Here is a 22,000-nt window from a genome sequence, read left to right as displayed (position 1 = left end):
ATTTTGTAATACTTTATTGTACCCTGCCCTTCTCTTTGTATTACCTATTATTGATAATAATTCTGATAAAAAAACATTTTTGATTTGATTTGATTATAATAATGTTCTTTATGTCACAATCACACAGCCTCCGTGGTCTAGTGGTTAGAGCGTTAGGCTTACGATCTGGAGGTCCGGGTTCGATTCCCGATGGGGACATTGTCGAAATCACTTTGTGAGACTGTCCTTTGTTTGGCAAGGACTTTTCAGGCTTGAATCACCTGATTGTCCGAAAAAGTAAGATGATTCCGTGCTTCGGAGGGCACGTTAAGCCGTTGGTCCCGGCTATTAGCCGTAAAAACACCTCCACCAACCCGCATTGGAGCAGCGTGGTGGAGTATGCTCCATACCTCCTCCGGTTGATTGAGGAGAGGCCTGTGCCCAGCAGTGGGACGTATATAGGCTGTTTATGTGTATGTATGTCACAATAATTACTGTTATATTACAGGTACACAAGAAATAACAACACAAGAGCGGCGTGTTACCTGTTACCTAATGATCTGTAACATATTGTAACAGATCTATAAAGAGCTCGTAAAACTGTGTGGGAATATTCATATCGACATCAATACGTATTTAGCACGTATTATAAGAACTTAAACTTCCCACAACGATACTTAAGTATATAGTTTGTTAAGGTATTTTCTTATATAACATACTCGAGAGAACACTATGCCAATCTGGGTGGTCAAAATGGAAACATCGAAGCAATTCATCTATCTAAGAAAGCAATATTGCTATTTGACATTTGTTTGCATGGCGCACTTACTTTTATATGCGCGAATGCCAAATTGCAATATTGCTTTCTTAGATGAATTGCTTCAATGTGGCCATTTTAACCCCCTGAACACAATTTACCGTGTCTCACCTAGCAGGGTCCACAGAATACCAGCGTCGTGCCTCGCGCCGCGGCTTATGCTGAGTGAGGCCTTTTTATAAAGGACACCACCATTGTTGACCAGTCCATACACAAAATTACAATTTGCCTTAATGTTTACTTTCTATTTATTTGTACTCTCTTGTGTAAGTTGTTTTTATTACGTGTTCGGATTGTAAGTTATGTGTTATTCCGTGTTTTGTTCTATATTTGTAACTGCGTGTCCCTTTATAATAAACGGTTTTTTCTTTCTAACTTAGTTATAACTATGAGAAGTGGAGTAGTTCAATGCAGGGTTGGCCCCCGTGTCCCGGGCATGGCCGGGCTGCCGGCTGCGCTATTGATTGCGTCGGCAACCCAACACCGAAACGGCTCAAGTCACTACCGGCGAATTTTGCCAAAACCACCACGACAGATGGGGAAAATACGCGGGAAATATGACTGGAAGAGTTAACATAAGCTCACAAATATATGCCAATTTGGGTAATCAGAGGTACGCCACTGGAACATACTCTAAAATACATCCTTAGGTTTATATGTGGTTATATAAATATGTGCCAATTTGCCATCCAAATTGGCCCAGCGGTTTACGCGTGAAAAGGTTAAAGACGGAGTTCGAGTATCGATAATCAATCATATACAGTCGCTGTACTGGAATTCTACTGAAATATATGATGACATGACTTATTTCAACCTAATATCAGTTACGTTTTACTAAACGTCAAAACACGAAATTACTATGGAATTTGTATGAAAAAGCACACTTTGACGTCATAGAAAAACGTGATACAATGTCGGACTTATTATGTTTTTCTTGATCAATATTTCTAAATAAAATAACATTAATATAATTAACAATTCAAGAGTTGTTCCAGGCGCAAAGGTCCCCATTACACTCGCCGCATTACCAGTAATTACCACTTTGTATGACGATGGACAACCTTTGCGCCAAGAAGCCCGTATCTTGATTAAAATTAATCAATAAGTTCAATAGAAAAAATAAAATGTTTTTCGTTAGTTTCAGATCTGTCTTGATTTAGTAATCAGAATTTCATAATTTATCTCTAAATTAGTACACGACCCAATTGTTAAAAACTAGGAATTTAAATACTAAATTAGAACTGCTAGTAATAAACACACTAATGCATAGGTTACTTCAATGTAATGTAAATAAATAATTTGATAAAGGACTGGTACTTGTTATTATATCTTTTAATTTACACAACCCAGTTAGAATTGTGTTTTGTATTTATTTTAAGTGTACCTACCATATTTAATAGATAAAATGTATTAGTACAAGTGTCCTGTCATTATGAACCTTGCGACGCCGCCGCCGGCCGCCACTGCTGGCCGTACCCCGCGGCCGGACCAACCTCCTCAACAAGGCTCCAGTGGCGGATTTACAAATTTGCCGCCAGTAGGCTATTCAATTTTTGCCGCCCCTACTGACCTCTAAAATTCAATACGCTAGTTTAGTTCACAATCAAATTAATTAGTACTTTTATTCTGTTAATAAAATTGCAACTTTCGGATTTGTATTCTATCGTCCTCATTACATCGGCTTTTTCCCGTTATTAATATGATTGTGAAGTAAGTTGTGTCAGTTTCTAGATTTTTTTACAGCAGTCGATTTAGTGAAGTGTATACTGTTGAGCTAAAACAGCAGCATGTAAGTACTAATTATCATAATTCATGTCGTCCAAACCGTATCCGGCGACGGTGACTCCTGAATATCTATCCTGGATCGATGTTGTGGTGGGCTCTGATGTGGCTGGCGAAACCGAACTTCGACTTGAAGATCCGGTCATACGGCACACAATAAAGCTGGCCTGACGAATTGAGTGTGTGGGTTTTGATCTAGTCTTCCACATTTGGCGCTTTGCGTCGAGATCTTGTAAACGCTTCTTTTCAAATAAATTGACGCTCTTGTGAACGGCGCGGCGTCATTCCGGTCTAAGACAAACACAATCCACCCAACTAACTGTTGGTATCTCACATGCCACGAGATTGCGCTTAAGCACGTCTTTGTAACGCAGATATTGCCCACCATGTTTTCGCTTTCCGCTAGAGAGCTCGGAATAGAAAACTGCTTTCGGTAGTCTGCTGTCATCCATTCGCAAGACGTAACCGCACCATCTCAGTCGATGCTTTATGATGAGCGCTTCTATCCCGGATAGACCAGCACGACGCAAAACTTCTGTGTTAAGGCCGTTTATACACTCGTTCACAGTGTCCTGCATAAGTTGATTGCCGATGCAGCTTGGATGTCAGGTAAACTGAGAACCGTGTTTATGTATGATGACCATAAGAGTCGTCCATTCTCATACCGGTTACGAAAGATGTCCCAGCACGAGTCGTAATTGTCGGCGCTGATATTCAAATGCTGTACGAGCTTTTCTGGTTCACCTCTCAGTTTAGATTTCAGTAGCTGCACTTTTTACGACTTCGTTAGCATATAAAAATCGCAAAAAGACACCCACTTGTTGTAGTTTCCGTTAAACTCGGGTATATCAATTTTAGGCGTTGTTTTCTGGCGATTAGTGTCTCGACGTTAATTTTAAAAGCCGATTTTTCAAAAGCACATTCTTGTCTTTAGATGAACTTGCCGTTTAGTTATCTTTCATTTGGACATCAGTTGTAGGGCGTGGCGACATGAGAGATATAGATAGTTTTTCCTTGAACATCTTCTGTCGTGTTTTGTCGTATAAAGCTACCGTTTACTTGAATGACGTAGTCCATGTCAGGCGTCACGAGTGGTGCAAGTTTCCCGTGATTCATGCTAAACTCAGCTCAGTGAGCCTCCAAAGCCTCTAGACGTTTTTCTAGATAACTGAAAATCTTCCGTTGAACAGTATCCTTGGCGTAGTTGGAGGTGATTTGCTTGATGTTATCGTAGTTCACCTTCTGTTTCTCGAGGAGTTGATCTATGTTAGTTGCTATCGTGGCGTCAATTGTTAAAGCTTCGCTGGAAGAAGAACGTGCTAGTTACACAGTGATATGTGCGCTTTCTCAATGCAGTTGGTGAGACCCGCTTGCGGCAGGCCAAAAGCACCGATTCGCTATCACAGTCATTAACACAACATTCCACTATAGTAGCTCGAAGGACCAAACGTTATAAGGGCCAATGCTGGGTTTCGGCTTCAGCGCTCCACCTTCAGTTGTAGTTGTAGGATTTGATCGTTAACTCAAAGATTCGTTTAAGTAGGTTTATTTTTTTATTTGCGCTCGTGGCTAGTACGTATCGTTTACGTTGAGTGACCGTTTCACCAGCGGCGTAGCGTGGGTGTCGGCTGTCCGGGGCGGAAGACAATTTTGCCGCCCTTTTATTTAGATATTTCAATTTACAAATGACCACAGATTTTTTGTTTTAAATTTAATGATGTCTATATTCGTTACGCGCGTTTTTTAAAATATGAAAAATTAAATGTATATTTTTCAATCCTTCTGAGATTTTTTCTTAATATTTTTTCCGTAAGAACCTTGTACAGATTATTAGAAAACTACAAAAAAAAATTGCCAAATCGGTCAAGCCGTTTCTATGTTATGTCGTGACAACGGAAAACGGGTTTCATTTTTATATACGGGTTTTTTTTTTGGGTTGATGAGGTTGGTAATCCACCTCACAACCCACACGATAGAAGAAGAATTTTATATAGATTATAAATTGTGAAATTTTGCCGCCCCCTAAAAACCCACCCGGGGCGGGCCGCCGCTGCCGCCTCCACTACGCTACGCCGCCGCTGCGTTTCACACTAATAATAATCGAGTGCACAGCGCTACCAAAAGCAGGGCGTAATGTTAGCAAAATATGTTCGGTTGAAGCCCGTACAGACGTAAAAATGTTCAGTATACTGTCCATTATACTAAAATATTAAAATTCTTGTCACTTGTTTCTTTATGTACTTACTTATATAATAATGTCTTTTTTATTTCTGTAAGACAAAAAAAAATTTTAGGCCAAATTTGCCGCCCCCTAAAATCTGCCGCCCTAGGCTTCAGCCTACTCAGCCTACTGGTAAATCCGCCACTGCAAGGCTCCATTAACGCGAGCACTCTGCACTCTGAACCACGTAGCGGAAAAAACTGATCTATTTGTTTGTGCTCTGAGTGAGTTCACAAAAGTAGCACTACTGATTATTTGTTATGAGGTTTTTGACTTAATTAATTAATAAGGTTTATTATTATTTATTTTTATTTTTTTGTTATATACCTACTTAATAATAGTTTGTTTTTGACACCTGTATAGCGCATTAGTATTTTACTGTAATGCTGTATTGTGTGTGGTAGTAGTAAATAAATAAATAAATAAATAAATAAAAAACTGGTATTGGAAACTTATATATGATAGAAATAAGGTGTTAAGTGTAATATACACACATAAAGTATAGTATACACACATAAACTACAGTATACATACATAAATATACACATAAAATACACAAATAAATAGGCGCACCTATTTCCCACCGTGGTATTCAGAGACTAAGGGATTCCATTTGCTTCGATCCTCACACACATCTCTTGCCTCCTCCACATTTATCATTTGTCGGTTCAGAGTAGATCATACTAGACCTTTTTTAACGACATCCAGCAAAATTATAACAAGAAATAGGTATTCTTACAGTTACAATTTTATGTTTATAATTCAGCATTTTCACTTGATAGGGTTATCAGTTAAATGAAAATAAAATCTTAAAAGTTTTTTTGTAGTGACTTCTTGTAGATTTGGCGTAAATGCTATTAATTAGGTACTTGGCCACAAAAATGCGGAGGTAACACTTAGCTCACATGAAAATACTATGGCTAACATGGCTATGAAAATGGCAATATTTTGGCGCAATAAAGTACCTTCCCACTGTATTGCATTTATGTACTATTGTTAAGAAAAATACAATTTCAATTCTATTATTATGACAATATAAACTGTTAATTACACAATGAGCTATGACTTTTGTTTTGATTCCGTATAAATATGTAGAAGAAACTTTATGACGTAATAATAAACAAATCATCATTAAATACCAATAGTAATGGTGATCATCATTTGTTTTTTTTTTCATGATTAATGTTATATCATGGCTGCCTTTGCTAACAGGAGTATAATGTAATTTTTTGCTAAAGTGATTTGTGTCTTATTGACAATTGTAATAGGTGCAAATCAGTTTTACCAATAATTGCAGATACATCAGTTAGCATTATTAGCGTCGATATGAGATCGTGTAAGGTATATTTATTTTTAAATATAACATTATTTTCCTCTATAAATTAGTATATCTTTAAATTATGTATAATTTTCCTTGCCATGTAGGTATTCCACAGCTGACCAACTTATTTTAGTTTCCAATACCTATGTATGCTTATGTGCCACTTTACACATTTTTATGCTAATTTATACCTAATTATTAAACATAAACATTTTATTAGTGGTATTTACGTAAGGCTGCCTGGAAGAGATTGCTACTTAACAATAAGACTATTGTACTCTTTCTATATCTATTTTTTTTTGTATTTCCTGTGTGCGCAATAAAGTATAATAATATGTTATATACCTTCTTGGCAAAGAGTAAAGACTAAGTCCTATTATGGTATAGTTTATTGATTTCGTTAATTATATAGACACATATTTCGAAGGTTTCTGAAGTAGGTGGCTGAAATCGGGTACATTATGAAATAGCATAAAATAAACTTCATTTAATGGTAAAAGAATGAAGGTAATCCTGTAAATTTAATTCATCTTTTACAAGTTTAAAGTTACATTAGATTATTAGCATTTCAGATGTGGATATCCGTTCATATTGTCCCTGTAAGTTACTACTTTTTACGTTCCCAAAACAATGAGCAAGTAGTTAATATAAATATTTACTTACTTGAGCGTACTTTTACTCCAAAAGCAACTGTGTAATCCGAACAGACACTAATCAATTATACACAAAACACATTTAAACAACCAGCCTTGCATTATATCCACATAGCTTAACGTAACATGAGGATAGACACAGTAATTCACAAAAAATTCAATCAAAAACACAAATTAAACACAAAATTCATCACTTTCAATACACTGAATTCCGGAGATATGTTTGACAGATGTTGTCGATAATAAAATCGCGTTCCGAACTATTATCGCGATCCGAATAAACTAAACATAAACGAAACGAGACGAGCAACGCCCGCTACTCGCTCAACCACTATAACCCATACTTGTAAAAAAGTACGGCACAGTGCTGTAAACTACTTAGCTCTTAGGCACTCTGTAATTTGCTCGAGTAAAGTGCACCGAGCTCATTCTTGTACATGTATTGAAGCTTTACATAATTTAATTCGTACTTGACATCTAGTGGCAAGTAGAAAAAGTACACTTTCAGTTTGGATCGTTAGATGGCGCTGTTTTTTCTAACTGCCATCTAGTAGCGAGTAGATGTACTATTTCTTTAGTACCGATTATTGTTGATAGATGTCGCTGTAAATTATTATTTTTTGACCTGGATTCTCTGCTAACTTATCTATGATGCACAATTCTTCTCTCGTGTGGGCTGTGATCATCTCACTTTTGGAGACGATTGCTCCGCTGAACACCCAAAGTGTGCTCCTGGTGGTAGAACGGGTAAATTCTAATGCTCTGTTGTGCCCCTTTAGTGGTACAGAAGGGAAACTTTTGAGTTACCTGTCGTGCTCGTTTTAAGTTATGAACACATTGGAGGGACTACTAAAATGAAATAAGTACTTGAAATATTTGTTTTAAATGTATAATGTTAAGTATTTAAAGAATAAAGAACATTTAATTGAACCAAAACTTATAAAATAAAATAGTCATCATGTGTTCCATCCTTTGTAGGGGTAAAGTGGAACCATAAATATAACGACATAAGATGTGCTCCACCAAACCACCAAAGGAGCACTACGGATCATACAAAATTTACTCGTTCTACCACCAGGAGCACACTTTGGGTGTTCAGCGAAGCAGTCGTCCTTTTGGACAATCGGACAATGTCATTACCAAACCAGCAATCTTAAAGTATTTTTTGTGATATGTCCCCACCGGGATTGGAACCCGGGACCTACGGATCATGACTTATTTAGTAGGAACACGCCGCACGAGCCCGGAGGAAGCAACAACGCTGTCACTGGGTTACAGTAGCAGTTTATATATACTTATGTACAATAAAACAAACCCGTAAAATACAAAACGATTTTATTTAAATATGCACTGAAAAACTTATACAACAGCGGTACATTTAGAAGACTTTCAACCTTTATAAACCTAACTTTGGCAAATACACTGCGTACAAAAATAAACTTTCGAGTGATGTTATTTAGAAACCAAAGTCATACATTTCCTATCTTACTAAATTGGTGGTACATTTTTAGAGAGAAGCTCCTTTCAAACAAAAATAACAATTTAATTCACATCTATCTACCAAAATCTTACAAAACCTTTTTTTAAGATGTAAAAATAGAGTTGCCAATAACGTCGAGAGTATCGACACTATTTTAAGGATTTATTATCGAGTCAATCAAACTATCGATAGTACGGCAACACTATGTAAAAGTAAAAACTTAAAATAACCTCTAAAAATGCTTCCACCAACGCCTCACAAACCTAAATAAACATAATTTAATGGATAGTTGTGCAAGGATAACATAGGAAGAGATAGGGCTCCGCCCCGCAGTCTTGTCGCGTCCTACTGCACCTTGTATAGCCGGGTGCAGGTCACGTCCTTAACGGTCATCGTCTGTAACAAACAAACAATACAGTTTAACTCAAATAATGGTATTAAATGTTCCTCTAGTTATTAAATAACTTGTAATGTATTTATTTATTGAATGTTATTTGTTGAATGAACGACAAAACGACATAATTATATCGTCAGAATCGATAAAATGACCGTGATAAAATTTTATCACGTTGCGCATTTTAACCCTACAGGTGTAACTTTGAAATTAATTAAAGCATACACACATCTTTCAGACCCGTGGTAGCCCAGTTGGTAGGACGCTTGCCTCTCACTTTCAGGTCGCATGTTCGCATCCAGCACAGGCCTAAACCAATGATGTCGAATTTGTTTTCAAATTCACGTTTGGATCATAAATGATTATCACGTGCTCAGCGGTGAAGGAAAACATCGTGTGGAAACCCACATTCCCGAGAAATACATATTTCAGAGGTATGTGACCTAACCTGTACCTATTGGGGTGTTTTTCCCTTCACGGGAAGGTCAGACAGGCAGTCGCTTCTGTAAAAAACCGGACCTGTCAAATCTTCAGGTTAGGTAAGCGGACCCTGTGAAAAACGGCATAATGCTGGGGAGGTGATGATGATACTCACAGCTTTCAGCTCCTCGGGCCCGAACTCGCGCACGTACGACACCTCCACACCGTCCGGGGACTTCTGGACCTGCTTCAGCACGTTGCCCTCGAACGTGCACACCGACTTGACCTGCAAACATTCATATAAACAGATCAACACAAAGTCCATTATACACGAAAGTGTACCAATGTTGGAAGGAGTATGATCTTGACATATTTGGGTGAATCTCAAAATTTCAAGTTCGGTGGCGAAATTTCATATTATTTTTTCGTGAAAAATTGGGTTCCGACATGAAAAAGATCCAAACGGATCCTCGGTTCCGACATGAAAAAGGAATTTTTCAATTCCCAGTTTTCCCAATTTCCCCAATTTTTCACGAAAAAATTATATGACAGTTCGCCACCAAACTTGGCACATTTTGATATTCACCCATTTGATAACAGTTTGCCTAAATTCAAGAAACTCAATCATTTAGTCATGACCGTTAGTTTTAATAGTTTTTTCTTGTACCTATTCTTCTTTTTTTTTGTTGTAGTGTTGCCTGGCTGTCACTTTTCATACCTTTTGTTGTTTCGTTCTTTTTTATATATACATATTAATTACATAAGTTGTACACGTCTGTAATTGGTGCAAGTGTTAAAAGGCTAGTACTAGTGTTAGTACTAGCCTTAAGAAAGTTATATTAATTGTTGTGTGTTTGTACTGTTGATGTGCCTAATAAATAAATAAAATAAAGTGTAGGCGTCGTAGCCGACAGAGGAAAAGATGTCGTAACGAGATGGATCACTACCTTCTATCTACTCAGCCTATGTCCACCCACTGCTGGGTATATAGCCTTCCTATCCTTCACGCCATCCTTTCCAGTCCTGTGTAAGTCTCCATTGCTTTCTGGCGTACCTCACAATGTCATCCGACCAACGGTCACTACCTTACCCTCTCATTTTTATGTCACGCATTATTTTATTATGTTGATTTGTTAGTAGAATTGCATTATCAACTCACTATCTGTATTCTAAACTAAGTGTTTTAAGTCTATTATTGCCAGACGAGAACTTTATGCCCATCAAGGGTTTCAGTTTCGTAATGTATGAATTTCATGTAACGAGAAACTTTCCAGGCTACGTTCAAAAACAATGTAGATGGCGTTGTAATTTCATGGATTGCGCATTTGCGCCTTATTGCTCTAGAGCAACTTCTTCCATTTGTTTTTTTGTCTTTTTGTAATTATTTATTTTTATTTTGGTGCGATAAAGTGTATTTCCCTAAGTAAGTTACTTAAGAGATGAAACTAAAACTAATCTAAAAACAATGCTAATTAATTTTTTAAATGATAAGTTTTAATTTTAATACACACTTCCTCTCTTCCCTTCAACGTTGCTGTGCCCTACAGGGTCCATGTTATAGTTCCTATGCCTATGTAACACCCCATTATACTACATGGAATGCAATAAATAATTGAGAATTGTATTGTATTGTATCATCATGTCGTCTTCGACTTGAAGGTTTCACACGGCACACAAACTGACGTCACAAAGCCATCATCATCATCAATCACTTCTTCACTCACCTTGGCGCCATCAGCGCGGTCCTCATCGAACTCTTCACCAGGCTTGAACTTCATCTCGGTAGTCTTGAAGGTGGATGACGTCACCAGGTTGTACTGGTCTCCTTCCTTCTTCAGCTCCACCGTGGGCGTCACGGCGTTGGCTGCCTTGCGGGTGATCAGGCCAACACCTGGAGACGGATGGAGAAAGTTGGTTAGATTTCCGCACTTTTAAGAGTTGTCATCAGTTTATGTTTATTACGGAAAGAGTTCCGCGACCGCAGCGGCGTCTAGTGGCGCAGATTATGCTTGAAGTTATTTAACATAAGCCAACGAATATATCCCAATTGGGGTAGTCGAGACATCCATCGCAAGGTGAACTAATGCCCACACCTCAGTGTTTTCTTTTAGACCAACAATACCCGATTACTCTAGCCATAGAGGCGGCCAATCAGCTCGCGACACCAAACACTTCAGGACCCCGATACCGACCCCGCCGGCGTTGTCGACGATTTCCCTCAATCAGCGCTTATCGCTATCGACCCACTAGGGTTGATTCTTTCAAATATTTTCCTCTCAGACGACGCCCTGACCGAGGTTCGCGCCCAACTGTGCCCAGTTGGCCTATTGTATTAAACGTTGTACCAGGTCAGAGCCTTCAGCGCTCCCCATTCGTCCGGCTAAGTAGTTAATGCCATCTGCGGCAAATCTACAGTAAATCACATCAAAAAAAGATTTAAAATAATTTTTTTAACTCATTGGTGCAAATCCGTTTTCGGGGTTGGAACCGGCGCTGCCGCTTTGAGAACCAAACCGGTGAATCACAGGACCACAGTGGAGTATAATTTATTACCTATAACTATTATTTGTTTCGTGGCGCAGATGATATTTTAAACCTTTGGTGGCAGCGAGTATTAACGACAGCCTCCTTGGTAGTCTTTAAGTTTTTTTTATATACTTGTCAATTTCAGTATGTTCCATTGTTTTTAAAAATGTCTGTCAGTTTTACAATAAAAATCAGCACGTAATGTTTTTTGCTTTCTACAACCATTTCATATGTATGCACTTAAGGCGCAAAGTCCTATCAAATTAAGTTCACCTCAGTTACCTCAGTTATGTTAATAGAGAACCATGCAACCACCCACCTAAGTACTAATGCTTTCATGAACTCATCAAATTTCTCCGAGGTTACCATCTTATATCTCTTGCCTAACCACGGCAGATCGCATTCCATCATATTGCGGTGGAAAGTGGATTCAACTCACTAAGAAGTCACTTTATGTACTTTCTAAAGGGAAAAGGTTCATTTATTACACTTAAAATCGAAGAACGAAGCTTAAAATTTGCTTAAAATAAACGGACTCCGCGCCTGTCCGGAAAATAATAGAAAATATATGTCAAGAGTTTTATTTTTAAAGCGCCTGTCGTGGAAAAAGTTTGTATATTTCTCTGGAACGGACTTTCGGAATGAAATCTTCTTGCTTGTATATATTCTCTTCTACTTCTTTTCAGTTCAAATATGGTCCAAATTGATTCAAACATGTTATATATGCACAAACATGTTATACTGTCCTTTGTTTGGTTAGGACATTGCAGACTTGAATCACCCGATTGTCCGAACTTCCGTGCTTCGGAAGACACGTTAAGCAGTTGATCCCGGCTATTAGCCGTGAAAACACCCTCACCAAGTCACGTGGTGAAGTATGCTCCATACCCCCTCCGGTTGATTGAGGGGAGGCCAGTGCCCATTAGAAGGATGTATTAGGCTGTTTATATTTATGATAATTACGATTGAATAAAATCCCTCTTGTTTATCCCTTTCACGGGCAGAGATAATGGGTCATTGATGGTTCATAATAGATAGTATGACACTTTGGAATCGGAACGTCCGTAGACGTTCTGTCCTTGAAAGTGTTAAGCACTAAAATAGTTTAATTCTTATAACGTAATTTAATAATTTGCGGAAATGTAACGCTTGCCAATCGAGGGTAATATCAATATTTTACAACCCGTGTATATTTTACCCGTTACTAGTGCTTTAATTATCAATATTTTAGTTCTAAAGAATTGCTTCGTGTTAAGTGAAGTCAAACCTTACGTCTCGCATCGACTTCCTCTGTCGACAAACCATTAGGTAAGTATACGACCACGCACAGTCCATATTAAGATAGGAATAGTCCATAATCCCTGGGGATAGAGCTGTGAATAGGCAACTATAGAATCCTACGTGACTTGGCTCCCAATGATTGGAAGTACCGCGTTGGTGAAAAATAGCGGGAATAGAAATTGATATGTTATGGCTAAGTAGCGACAGTTCAAGTTTAATTCTATCCCTGATAGCCATGGGGGGTTAAAATGGCCACATCGAAGCAAGACATTTGTTTGCATTGCGCAATTACTTTTATATGCGCAAATGTCAAATTGCAATATTGCTTTCTTAGATGAATTGCTTCGATGTGGCCATTTTTAACCCTCCCTGTTCGCAGAACACGTGACTTACATCGTAGCAACGCAGGTTCGAATCCTAGCTAAGGCTCTAAACCACTGAATTCGACTTTATGAGTTTGTATTCTTTTGGATCAAAGATATCTGATATAAGGTAGTTTCCAGGATTTGTGACCGGTCAATGGGAATAGGAGCTCGGTGGCGCAGCGGTAAACGCGCTCGGTCTGCGATTGTTGAAGTTAAGCAACTTTCGCAAAGGCCGGTCATAGGATGGGTGACCACAAAAAAAAGTTTTAATCTCGAGCTTCTCCGTGCTTCGGAAGGCACGTTAAGCCATTGGTCCCGGCTGCATTAGCAGTCGTTAATAACCACCAATCCGCACTGGGCCCGCGTGATGGTTTAAGGCCCGATCTCCCTATCCATCCATAGGGAAGGCCCGTGCCCCAGCAGTGGGGACGTTAATGGGCTGATGATGATGAATGGTAATAGGCTCCCTCCCTATTACATGGAAGTCAAACATAGCTCGGCGAGTGCATATACAGAATGGCCTAGAAGTTGAAAATGAGTCATATCTAAACCCTAAATAATCGCTGGACATACATGGGGGTGTTTCTAGTAGCTAATAAGCCCCTCTATCTACTTTTTCATTTTGACCGTGAACTTCTGGGCCACACTGTATATTCCATACACGTCTGCCTACCCCTTCGGGGATTCAGATGTGATGATGTTATTGCAACGTAGAGTCAGTGCTAATTTCTCTGTTCAAACAGACTACGGATGTGTCAAAATTGGCAAATTATTACTATGCAGTCATGACCTTCACACTTCACTATAACACGTATATGCATACAGGGTGTTAGTGACCACGTAACGAAAAGTTTGAGGACTCAGAGACCCGACACTAGCGTCTTTTCAGCGTCGTCGTCGTGCAAGCGTCCGCGCAACGTCCACGCGACGTCGTCGCCGCGGCGACGCGACGCCAGCGCTGGCCGGCTGCCGAACGCCGCACGCGCGCGGCGCTGGTGTCTCGCGGACGCTGGCACGACGACTACGATGGAGAGACGCTAGTGTCGGGGTCTCTCAGACCAATTATTACGTTGACAGCGACTCCCCGAACGGCGATTCCCGCTACGGCGAGTGGCTTGACGCCGCGCGATTTTTTTACCATGATTCGGAGTTGATATTAAGGGTGGTATTAATAAACGAATCTCAGCTGAGAATGCGCTCAAGATCATGCTCAATCTGTTTTTATATGAAAACTGTCACATTGACATGATTTGAGGGCAGTCTCAGATTAGTTTATTAATACCACCCTAAGTGGAATATTCCGTCGCAAAAGTATGTATTTAACTGAAAATAATTTTAAAAAACAAAATTTTCCTACAGAAAATTCAGCTTATTATTCTCAGTCAATATCACGTGGAATTTTCCATCGCAAAAGTATAGAATTCAAAATAGTTTTAAAAACACAAGATATCTTAAACGTCAATTCAATTCAATTCCACTTGATATGAATTCGGAATCATGGTCTGAATAATTCCCTTCAGTATTCGGTACGATGTCACTAACACCTTGTTTATTTTACAAACTTACATTCTGATACCAGGAATTAAAATGGTCGTCACTCATTGTTTGAAGTCCTATAGTCGGTATAAATAGAAGTATAGGGTTCATACAAGAGCAACTATTACATTTTCATTTATGACATTAGGGTAAAAATAGCCGACTTGGCGATAGAGAGGCGCCGACTGACCAGTTACAAATATAATTAGAATATAATCAGGGATATTAGGGAGCTCCGTAACCGTAACCAAATCCGAAATAAAAGTTTCGGATATGCGCGGAGCCTAATTGAGACACGTTTTGATCGGCTGGCCGCTGCCAGTGCCGACACACAAGTCGCGCGCATTGTTTATTTTTTTTTTCTTTTTTTGTCGTCACAACATATATAACTTTGTTTTTTCTTATTTTTAACGAGGCTTTGAACACCCTGAGTGATGATGCCAGACAGTATAAACTAAAAGCCTTACATGATAGTGGCTCTGCCAACCAGCAATTGAGTTCGTTATAAATAAAACCGCTTTATTAGGTACCTAGTATTTTACTTTTCGAAATTCCTTAAAAAATAATATCCGTTACCAAAATTATCCGAAACTAACGGATAATCCGAAATAATTTATTATCCGTATCCGTAACCGTATCCGGTATAATAATCATTCTTATATCCGTATGCAATCCGTATCCGTTTCATATCCATAACATCCCTGAATATAATTATCTACAGAAGCTAATAGCAGTAAGGTCGCCGCAGTCTATACTTAACTCTCAACTTTGGCCCTAATTGTAATTGCTGTAGATGTACTATACTAACGGAAGTCTGACTCAGAATCGCCGGACACTCGTATGTTAAATGATTTTTGTTTTTATACCACTTACCCGTGCTTGGAGAAACTCACAAAGACAAAATTTATATCGAAAAAAAAGTAATATTAGTACTCTATATTCTAGATAGATTGTTGAACATGTTCAAAGATATGTTTTTTTATTTTATGAAATTATCTTCGCCCTAGCATTATCCCGTTTTTCACAGGGTCCGCTTACCTAAACTCAAGATTTGACAGGTCCGATTTTTACAGAAGCGACTGCCTGTCTGACCTTCCAACTCGCGAAGGGAAAACCAGCCCAATACAGGTTAGGTCACATACTACCTCCGAAAATGCATTATGTTTTTATTATTTTTTTTAATATTAGCGTAAGATCTTATTCGCTGTAATCCCAGTATAAGATAACGGCCGAATACCGAAAACCAAGTTATAAGTAGACCTACTTACAGATAAGCAAATGTTATTTAGAACGGCGGGTCGCAAACCGGTCCTTTCGCATTAGCACACTGTGCGTCGAGGGAATGCGGGCCCCCGCTAGCACCCCCCTGCCGCATGCATTCGTAGGATTGGCAAATTTATATCGCGGAATACGGGGACATAGTTTAAAAAAAAAAGTAAAAACCTACCACACGATATTTAAAAAGGAAAGGCGAATTTGGTCGGTCAAAATGAAATCAGTCAGCCAACTGTGTTTTTTTAAAGTGATTGTAGATTCGTCGCATATGGCATTTAACTACTTGGCCGTACACCGTTGAGCGCTCTCACCCGATACTTTTAAGACAACAGGCCTGAAGGGAATCAGTCTTCTTCTTCTTCTGTCATGCGGGATGTGAGGTGGAATACCAACCCCATCAACCCTGGTGACAGGGTTACTATTAAGCCGCCAAAGGCCCCTGACATGGCTCATGTAACGACTATTAACTTACATCAGTAACCGTAGTCAGACACGAACATCGGTTCAGATTGTCGTTTGAGATACACAGCACCACGCCTGTATTCCCATAGGAATAGCCAGTGTATAGTATATACATTATCGATGGGACTTCAACCACGGCGAGGTGTGAGTGAGGACTACATTACATCTGAAAGAATTAATCGACACTCGTGAGCCGCTAACTCCGCCACGCTGCTGCGCTTGTTAACCCTACTTCTTCTTATCGTGTCGATGGCAAACTAAATAGTATCGGCCCAAAACTTGGCAACAAGTATGGCGCTATCTGCAGCGCTCATCAAATCCTCCTGCGTGCGGGTGTTCGGGCACGCAGGACACGATGTAAGATGTTCCATCGTTTGGGCAACAGTGCCGCACTTGCACTAGTCCGAGCCATCCGAGAAACCCCACCTGAACAAATTGTCCTTACTTCGGCCCACCTGAGTCCGAAGTCTATTTAGAGACTTCCAGGTAAGCCAAGGCAAATCAAGACCTGGCGGAGGTCTCTCGGACGGCGAAACAAAAGGTTTTGGGAGGTGTACCCGTTCCTGCCAGATCCTGCATCTACTGAAGTTGTTGTTAAGCCAACCAGCCAATTGTGGCAACCCTACGCCGCACGAAAGCTTACACGAACCGTTCCCACATTCCATCGTGTTCGGTCCTGATCTTATAAGGAGTGGGTTGTATCACTGGGTAAGATTACGGCATGTTATCAATGCGATAACGTTACTTGCCAAAAATAGCACCTACTGCACTGATATTATATGCCAATATTTAAGTAGGGAGGAGCTCGGTGGCGCAGCGGTAAACGCGCTCGGTCTGCGCTTGTTGAAGTTAAGCAACTTTCGCAAAGGCCGGTCATAGGATGGGTGACCACAAAAAAAAAGTTTTCATCTCGAGCTCCTCCGTGCTTCGAAAGGCACGTTAAGCCGTTGGTCCCGGCTGCATTAGCAGTCGTTAATAACAATCAATCCGCACTGGGCCCGCGTGACGGTTTAAGGCCTGATCTCCCTATCCATCCATAGGGAAGGCCCGTGCCCCAGCAGTGGGGACGTTAATGGGCTGATGATGATGATTTAATCAGGTATTTAAGATATGCGTCTTACCTACGCAACCAACCCCAACCATACTAAAAAACGCAATATAGGGATCCCTATAGGGATAGGTGATCAGCTTGTGATGACCTAGCTCCTAACCAAACTATAGGGATCACAAAGTGATTTTTGTGACATGTCCCCACCGGGTTTTGAACCCGGGACCTCCGGATCGTCAGCACGTGATCGTCAACAAGAAAATCCACCTGGCAAATAATAAAAAAATAAAAATAATAAAGAAATTCAGAGATGAAATCTACATCATATCGTTTAAACGAAGCATACCTAAGCATGACTCAATTGATCTATAACTTCGATAGAAGACGAGACAAAAAAAACATCTAGAAAGACGATGACACATTATCAAGCCTCAAGACTACCTACTCTACCTACATAAACTACTTTAAATATGAGAGCTAGGTATCTACTTAGTCACCTAAAGCTGGGTCCACATAGGCAGATACGTATTAGTAACGAAACCCCTTATCGTCGGTCGCCTTATGAAAACCAGGGCCTTTTTGAAAATTCACATTCTAATGTTCACTTCGACAACAAAACTTCGATTTATTTCAATTAATTTCAGTCTGAGTACAAATTGAGACCCGCTGTTCAGATTTAACGTGAATTATTTATTTTCTCACTGCTCGGGGTATATAAATTATACAAAAATATAATATAATGAGGAGCTCAGTGGCGCAGCGGTAAACGCGCTGGGTCTGCGATTGTTGAAGTTAAGCAACTTTCGCAAAGGCCGGTCATAGGATGGGTGACCACAAAAAAAAAGTTTTCATCTCGAGCTCCTCCATGTTCGGAAGGCACGTTAAGCCGTTGGTCCCGGCTGCATTAGCAGTCGTTAATAACCATCAATCCGCACTGGGCCCGCGTGATGGTTTAAGGCCCGATCTCCCTATCCATCCATAGGGAAGGCCCGTGCCCCAGCAGTGGGGACGTTAATGGGCTGATGATGATGATAATATAATAGTACAGGCTTACATACATTCTATATACGTCCCACAGCTGGGCACAGGCCTCTCCTCAATCAACCGGAAGGGGTATGGTGGAGGTGTTTTTACGGCCGATAGCTGGGACCATCGGCATAATGTGCCGTCCGAAGCACACAGGCATATATAAAAATGTGTTATAACAAGTGGTGGAAGATGTGTTATAACAAGGGCCATCATTTTCACCCAAAATCAAAGATAAAATATGCATTATGTCTGTTATATCCGTGGTCACTAGACCACCACTAGGTTAGAGCGTAAAGCTCACGATCTGGAGGTCCGGGTTCGATTCCCGATGGGGACATTGTCGAAATCACTTTCTGAGACTGTCCTTTGTTTGGTAAGGACTTTTCAGGCTTGAATCACCTGATTGTCCGAAAAAGTAAGATGATTCCGTGCTTCGGAGGGCACGTTAAGCCGTTGGTTCCGGCTATTAGCCGTAAAAACACCTCCATCAACCCGCATTGGAGCAGCGTGGTGGAGTATGCCCCATACCCCCTCCGGTTGTTTGAGGGGAGGCCTGTGCCCGGCAGTGGGATGTAAATAGGCTGTTTATGTATGTATGTCTGTTATCCATGAAGTTAGAAGGTTAAACGAAGACACACAGCGCCATCTACAGTGTTTTTTGGAGAACGTAGCCCAGAAAGTCCCTTATTAAACTTTAGCTGGTCTATCGTGAGGTCTTGTTAACAAAATCCTGTCTGAATGTGGTTTTTCTTAAAGCTATAAGGCGGTAATACCATTTAGGAGTGGGTAGTGTGATAAAGCCTTAATGTGAGGATTAACATGTCTAGCCACGTGGTTAGGTCATCAGCCGTGACTAAGACGAGTCTAGACTCAGAAAAACTAGGCACGGAATGTTCTGGACTATTGCACTTCCTTCAACCGACAAACACGCAAGGAGTTTTACGATTCAAGTTAATGAGGGTTTTTTTTTACTTTTTCCATAGTTTTTTGTGATTGGAATAATAATTTATTAAATAATTAAGTCTTTTGCATAATAAGTTTATTAACTACTTACTCATACAGGGTGTTAGTGACATCGTAACGAAAACTTTGAAGGGTGATTCAGACCATGAATCTTAATTGATATCAAGTGAAATTTTCCGTTGCAAAAGTATGGAACTGAAAATAATTTGAAAAATACTAAAATTTTCATGAATTTTCCGACAGACATTTCCACTTGATATCAACTCAGAATCATGATCTGACTGAATCACTCTCCTCAGTAGCAAGTGACATCGTAACGAATACAGAGGCGGGTGATTCAGTTCATTATTCTGAGTTAATATCAAGCGGAAACACAAAAAACATTTGTTTTGCTACTAAAAAATTCAACTTTGTTATCTCAGAATCATGAGCTGAACTATCGCGCTCAGTATTCGTTACGATGTCACTAACACCCTGTATAAAAAGGAATGAAGATGAACTTTTAATTATGAGACATATAATGTTTATTACTTTTTAATGGAATTACCCGATAAAAAAACTAACTACTGTTGCATATCGATAGGCCACTATTAATATAAGAGAACGGCCTCTGTGGTCCAGTGGTTGAGCTTTGGTCTCACGAACCGGAGGCCCCGGGTTTGAATCCCGGTGGGGACATATCACAAAAAAAAATCACTTTGTGATCCCTAGTTTGGTTAGAACATTACAGGCTGATCACCTGATTGTCCGAATGTAAGATGATCTACGGAAGGCACGTTAAGTTGGTTTGGACTCTTTGGACACGGATGCAGGATATTACCTATACCCTAAGGCTTACGAAAGCGGTATATAAAGCGAAAGTTGGTGGTAGGGCTGGCAGAAGAAGACCTAGAAGGAAGTACATTGACCAAATTGGAGATGTCCTTAGAAAAGGTTTAGTACGATCTACACTGAACCGGCGTGCATGTGAAACGATTGATGAATGTGGAGGAAGCAAGAGTAGTGTGTCAGGATCGAAGTAACTGGAATCCCATAGTCTCTTGCTTACCCCGACTTTTATGACGATACAGACGTTTTTGACAGCTAAGTATGGCCTGCCTACTCCAAAAATGACTATGTCCATAAATTGTATAAAACATTTAGTTTCTAGTAAGCACCTACCTACGTAGATATCATAGTAAGTAAATTAGTATAGTTACTTTAAATCAGCCATTCTATAACCATGTGATTGCCTGTTGCACGCAGAATCCCGCCATCTCATCTCATATCTACAATGCTCAAATGAATCGATAAATAGCGAGCGTTCCGATTGGTCGAGGCGAGGGCGCGGCGGCTCCTGATTGGTCCGTAACGATGGTGTGACGGTGACGTCAAGGCTATTGACCTGTGTTGGCGCAATTTTTCAATTTAGAACCCATTGATATGAGAATTTTGAATCGTTTATTTTCTTGTCTGCGCCTATTTCTTTATTGAACCTCTTTTCTTTGTACGTTGTGAGCCTATTACATTTTTTTTTTCTTAATTTGCAGTATATTTTATGTTGCGATAAAATAATGTAACTCAATTTTCTTTATTTTTGGGGGAACGCATTATTTTTTAATCAATGTTTTTTCGGGGTTTTTAATGCAGTAACTAATTTAAAATATTTGTTTTTGGTCACAATTTTCCTCGAATTACAAAAGTCAATAAGTGAGAATGAAATGTTTTTAATTAGGTATTTGTTGTTTTAAATGAAGTATTTTTGGTGCTTTCCCTTGAGTAGCTAGGCTTATTAACAGAAATATAAAAGAGAGCAAGTGGCTCAAACATCACATTGGTTGGAATTAACATATATTTTTGTACTGTGTCACCGTTTCAAAGTTCAGTGGTGTATTTACATAAACAGAAACAAGTACTTAATAATGAAAAGCGACGTAACGTAAGATAATAATAGAGGTTCAATGTCCAACGATGCGTCGCGCCAGCGCGGTTTGTATTTTTAATATTTAGTTTAACGGCGAAAATGTTTTCGTTTCTTTTTTATCTCATATTTTTGTTGATAGACAGATAGATAAATGACACAACCGACTCCCGTAATACCTATTAGGTTGGCCAGGATCAGCCTTCAAAGTACCACTTGCTACTACATACAACTACTGTAAATATTATTCATAATTCAAGGTTATATTTACGTGTCTAAGTTACCGCCTTGGGCATATGCCTGTATGGTAACTTATACGTAGTTGTAATGATTAAATAAATAAATGAAATAATGAACCATTATGGTTATAGGCTACCGTTATAATCTATCGCAGTTTGTTGTTTTTGCAACAGTCTCGGTATGATAAAACATGGTATTTTACACTTATTAATTTACATGCAATCTAGTAGATAAGATTGCTATAAACACGCAATTCACAAAAAGTAGGTACAGAGTATAAAGTGCATTTAATTGAACGATTATTTTTT

The 22,000-nt window shown here is 39.5% G+C and overlaps 2 protein-coding genes across 2 annotated transcripts in view; both read right to left on the bottom strand.

Moving 5' to 3' along the window:
* Window positions 1-7,058, bottom strand: part of LOC126376186 (unconventional myosin-XVIIIa) — a 338,390-nt gene extending 331,332 nt beyond the window's left edge. Inside the window, exon 1 of the mRNA XM_050023404.1 lies at window positions 6,784-7,058. The gene's annotated coding sequence lies outside the window, so the exon portion shown is untranslated. The remainder of the gene's footprint in view (window positions 1-6,783) is intronic.
* Window positions 7,059-8,091: 1,033 nt separating this feature from the next.
* The window catches only part of LOC126376328 (sodium/calcium exchanger regulatory protein 1-like), a 28,077-nt gene continuing 14,168 nt past the window's right edge, over window positions 8,092-22,000 (bottom strand). The window contains exons 2-4 of the mRNA XM_050023659.1: window positions 10,792-10,958; window positions 9,243-9,353; window positions 8,092-8,649 (exon numbers count right to left, since the gene is read on the bottom strand). Of these exons, the coding sequence (XP_049879616.1) occupies window positions 8,599-8,649; window positions 9,243-9,353; window positions 10,792-10,958 (329 nt within the window). The 3' untranslated portion in view covers window positions 8,092-8,598. The remainder of the gene's footprint in view (window positions 8,650-9,242; window positions 9,354-10,791; window positions 10,959-22,000) is intronic.

Source organism: Pectinophora gossypiella, chromosome 20, assembly GCF_024362695.1.
Source record: "Pectinophora gossypiella chromosome 20, ilPecGoss1.1, whole genome shotgun sequence".
Classification (NCBI taxonomy): domain Eukaryota; kingdom Metazoa; phylum Arthropoda; class Insecta; order Lepidoptera; family Gelechiidae; genus Pectinophora; species Pectinophora gossypiella.
The sequence above is the reverse complement of the archived record's forward strand: the minus strand, read 5'-3'. Positions and strand labels throughout refer to the sequence as shown.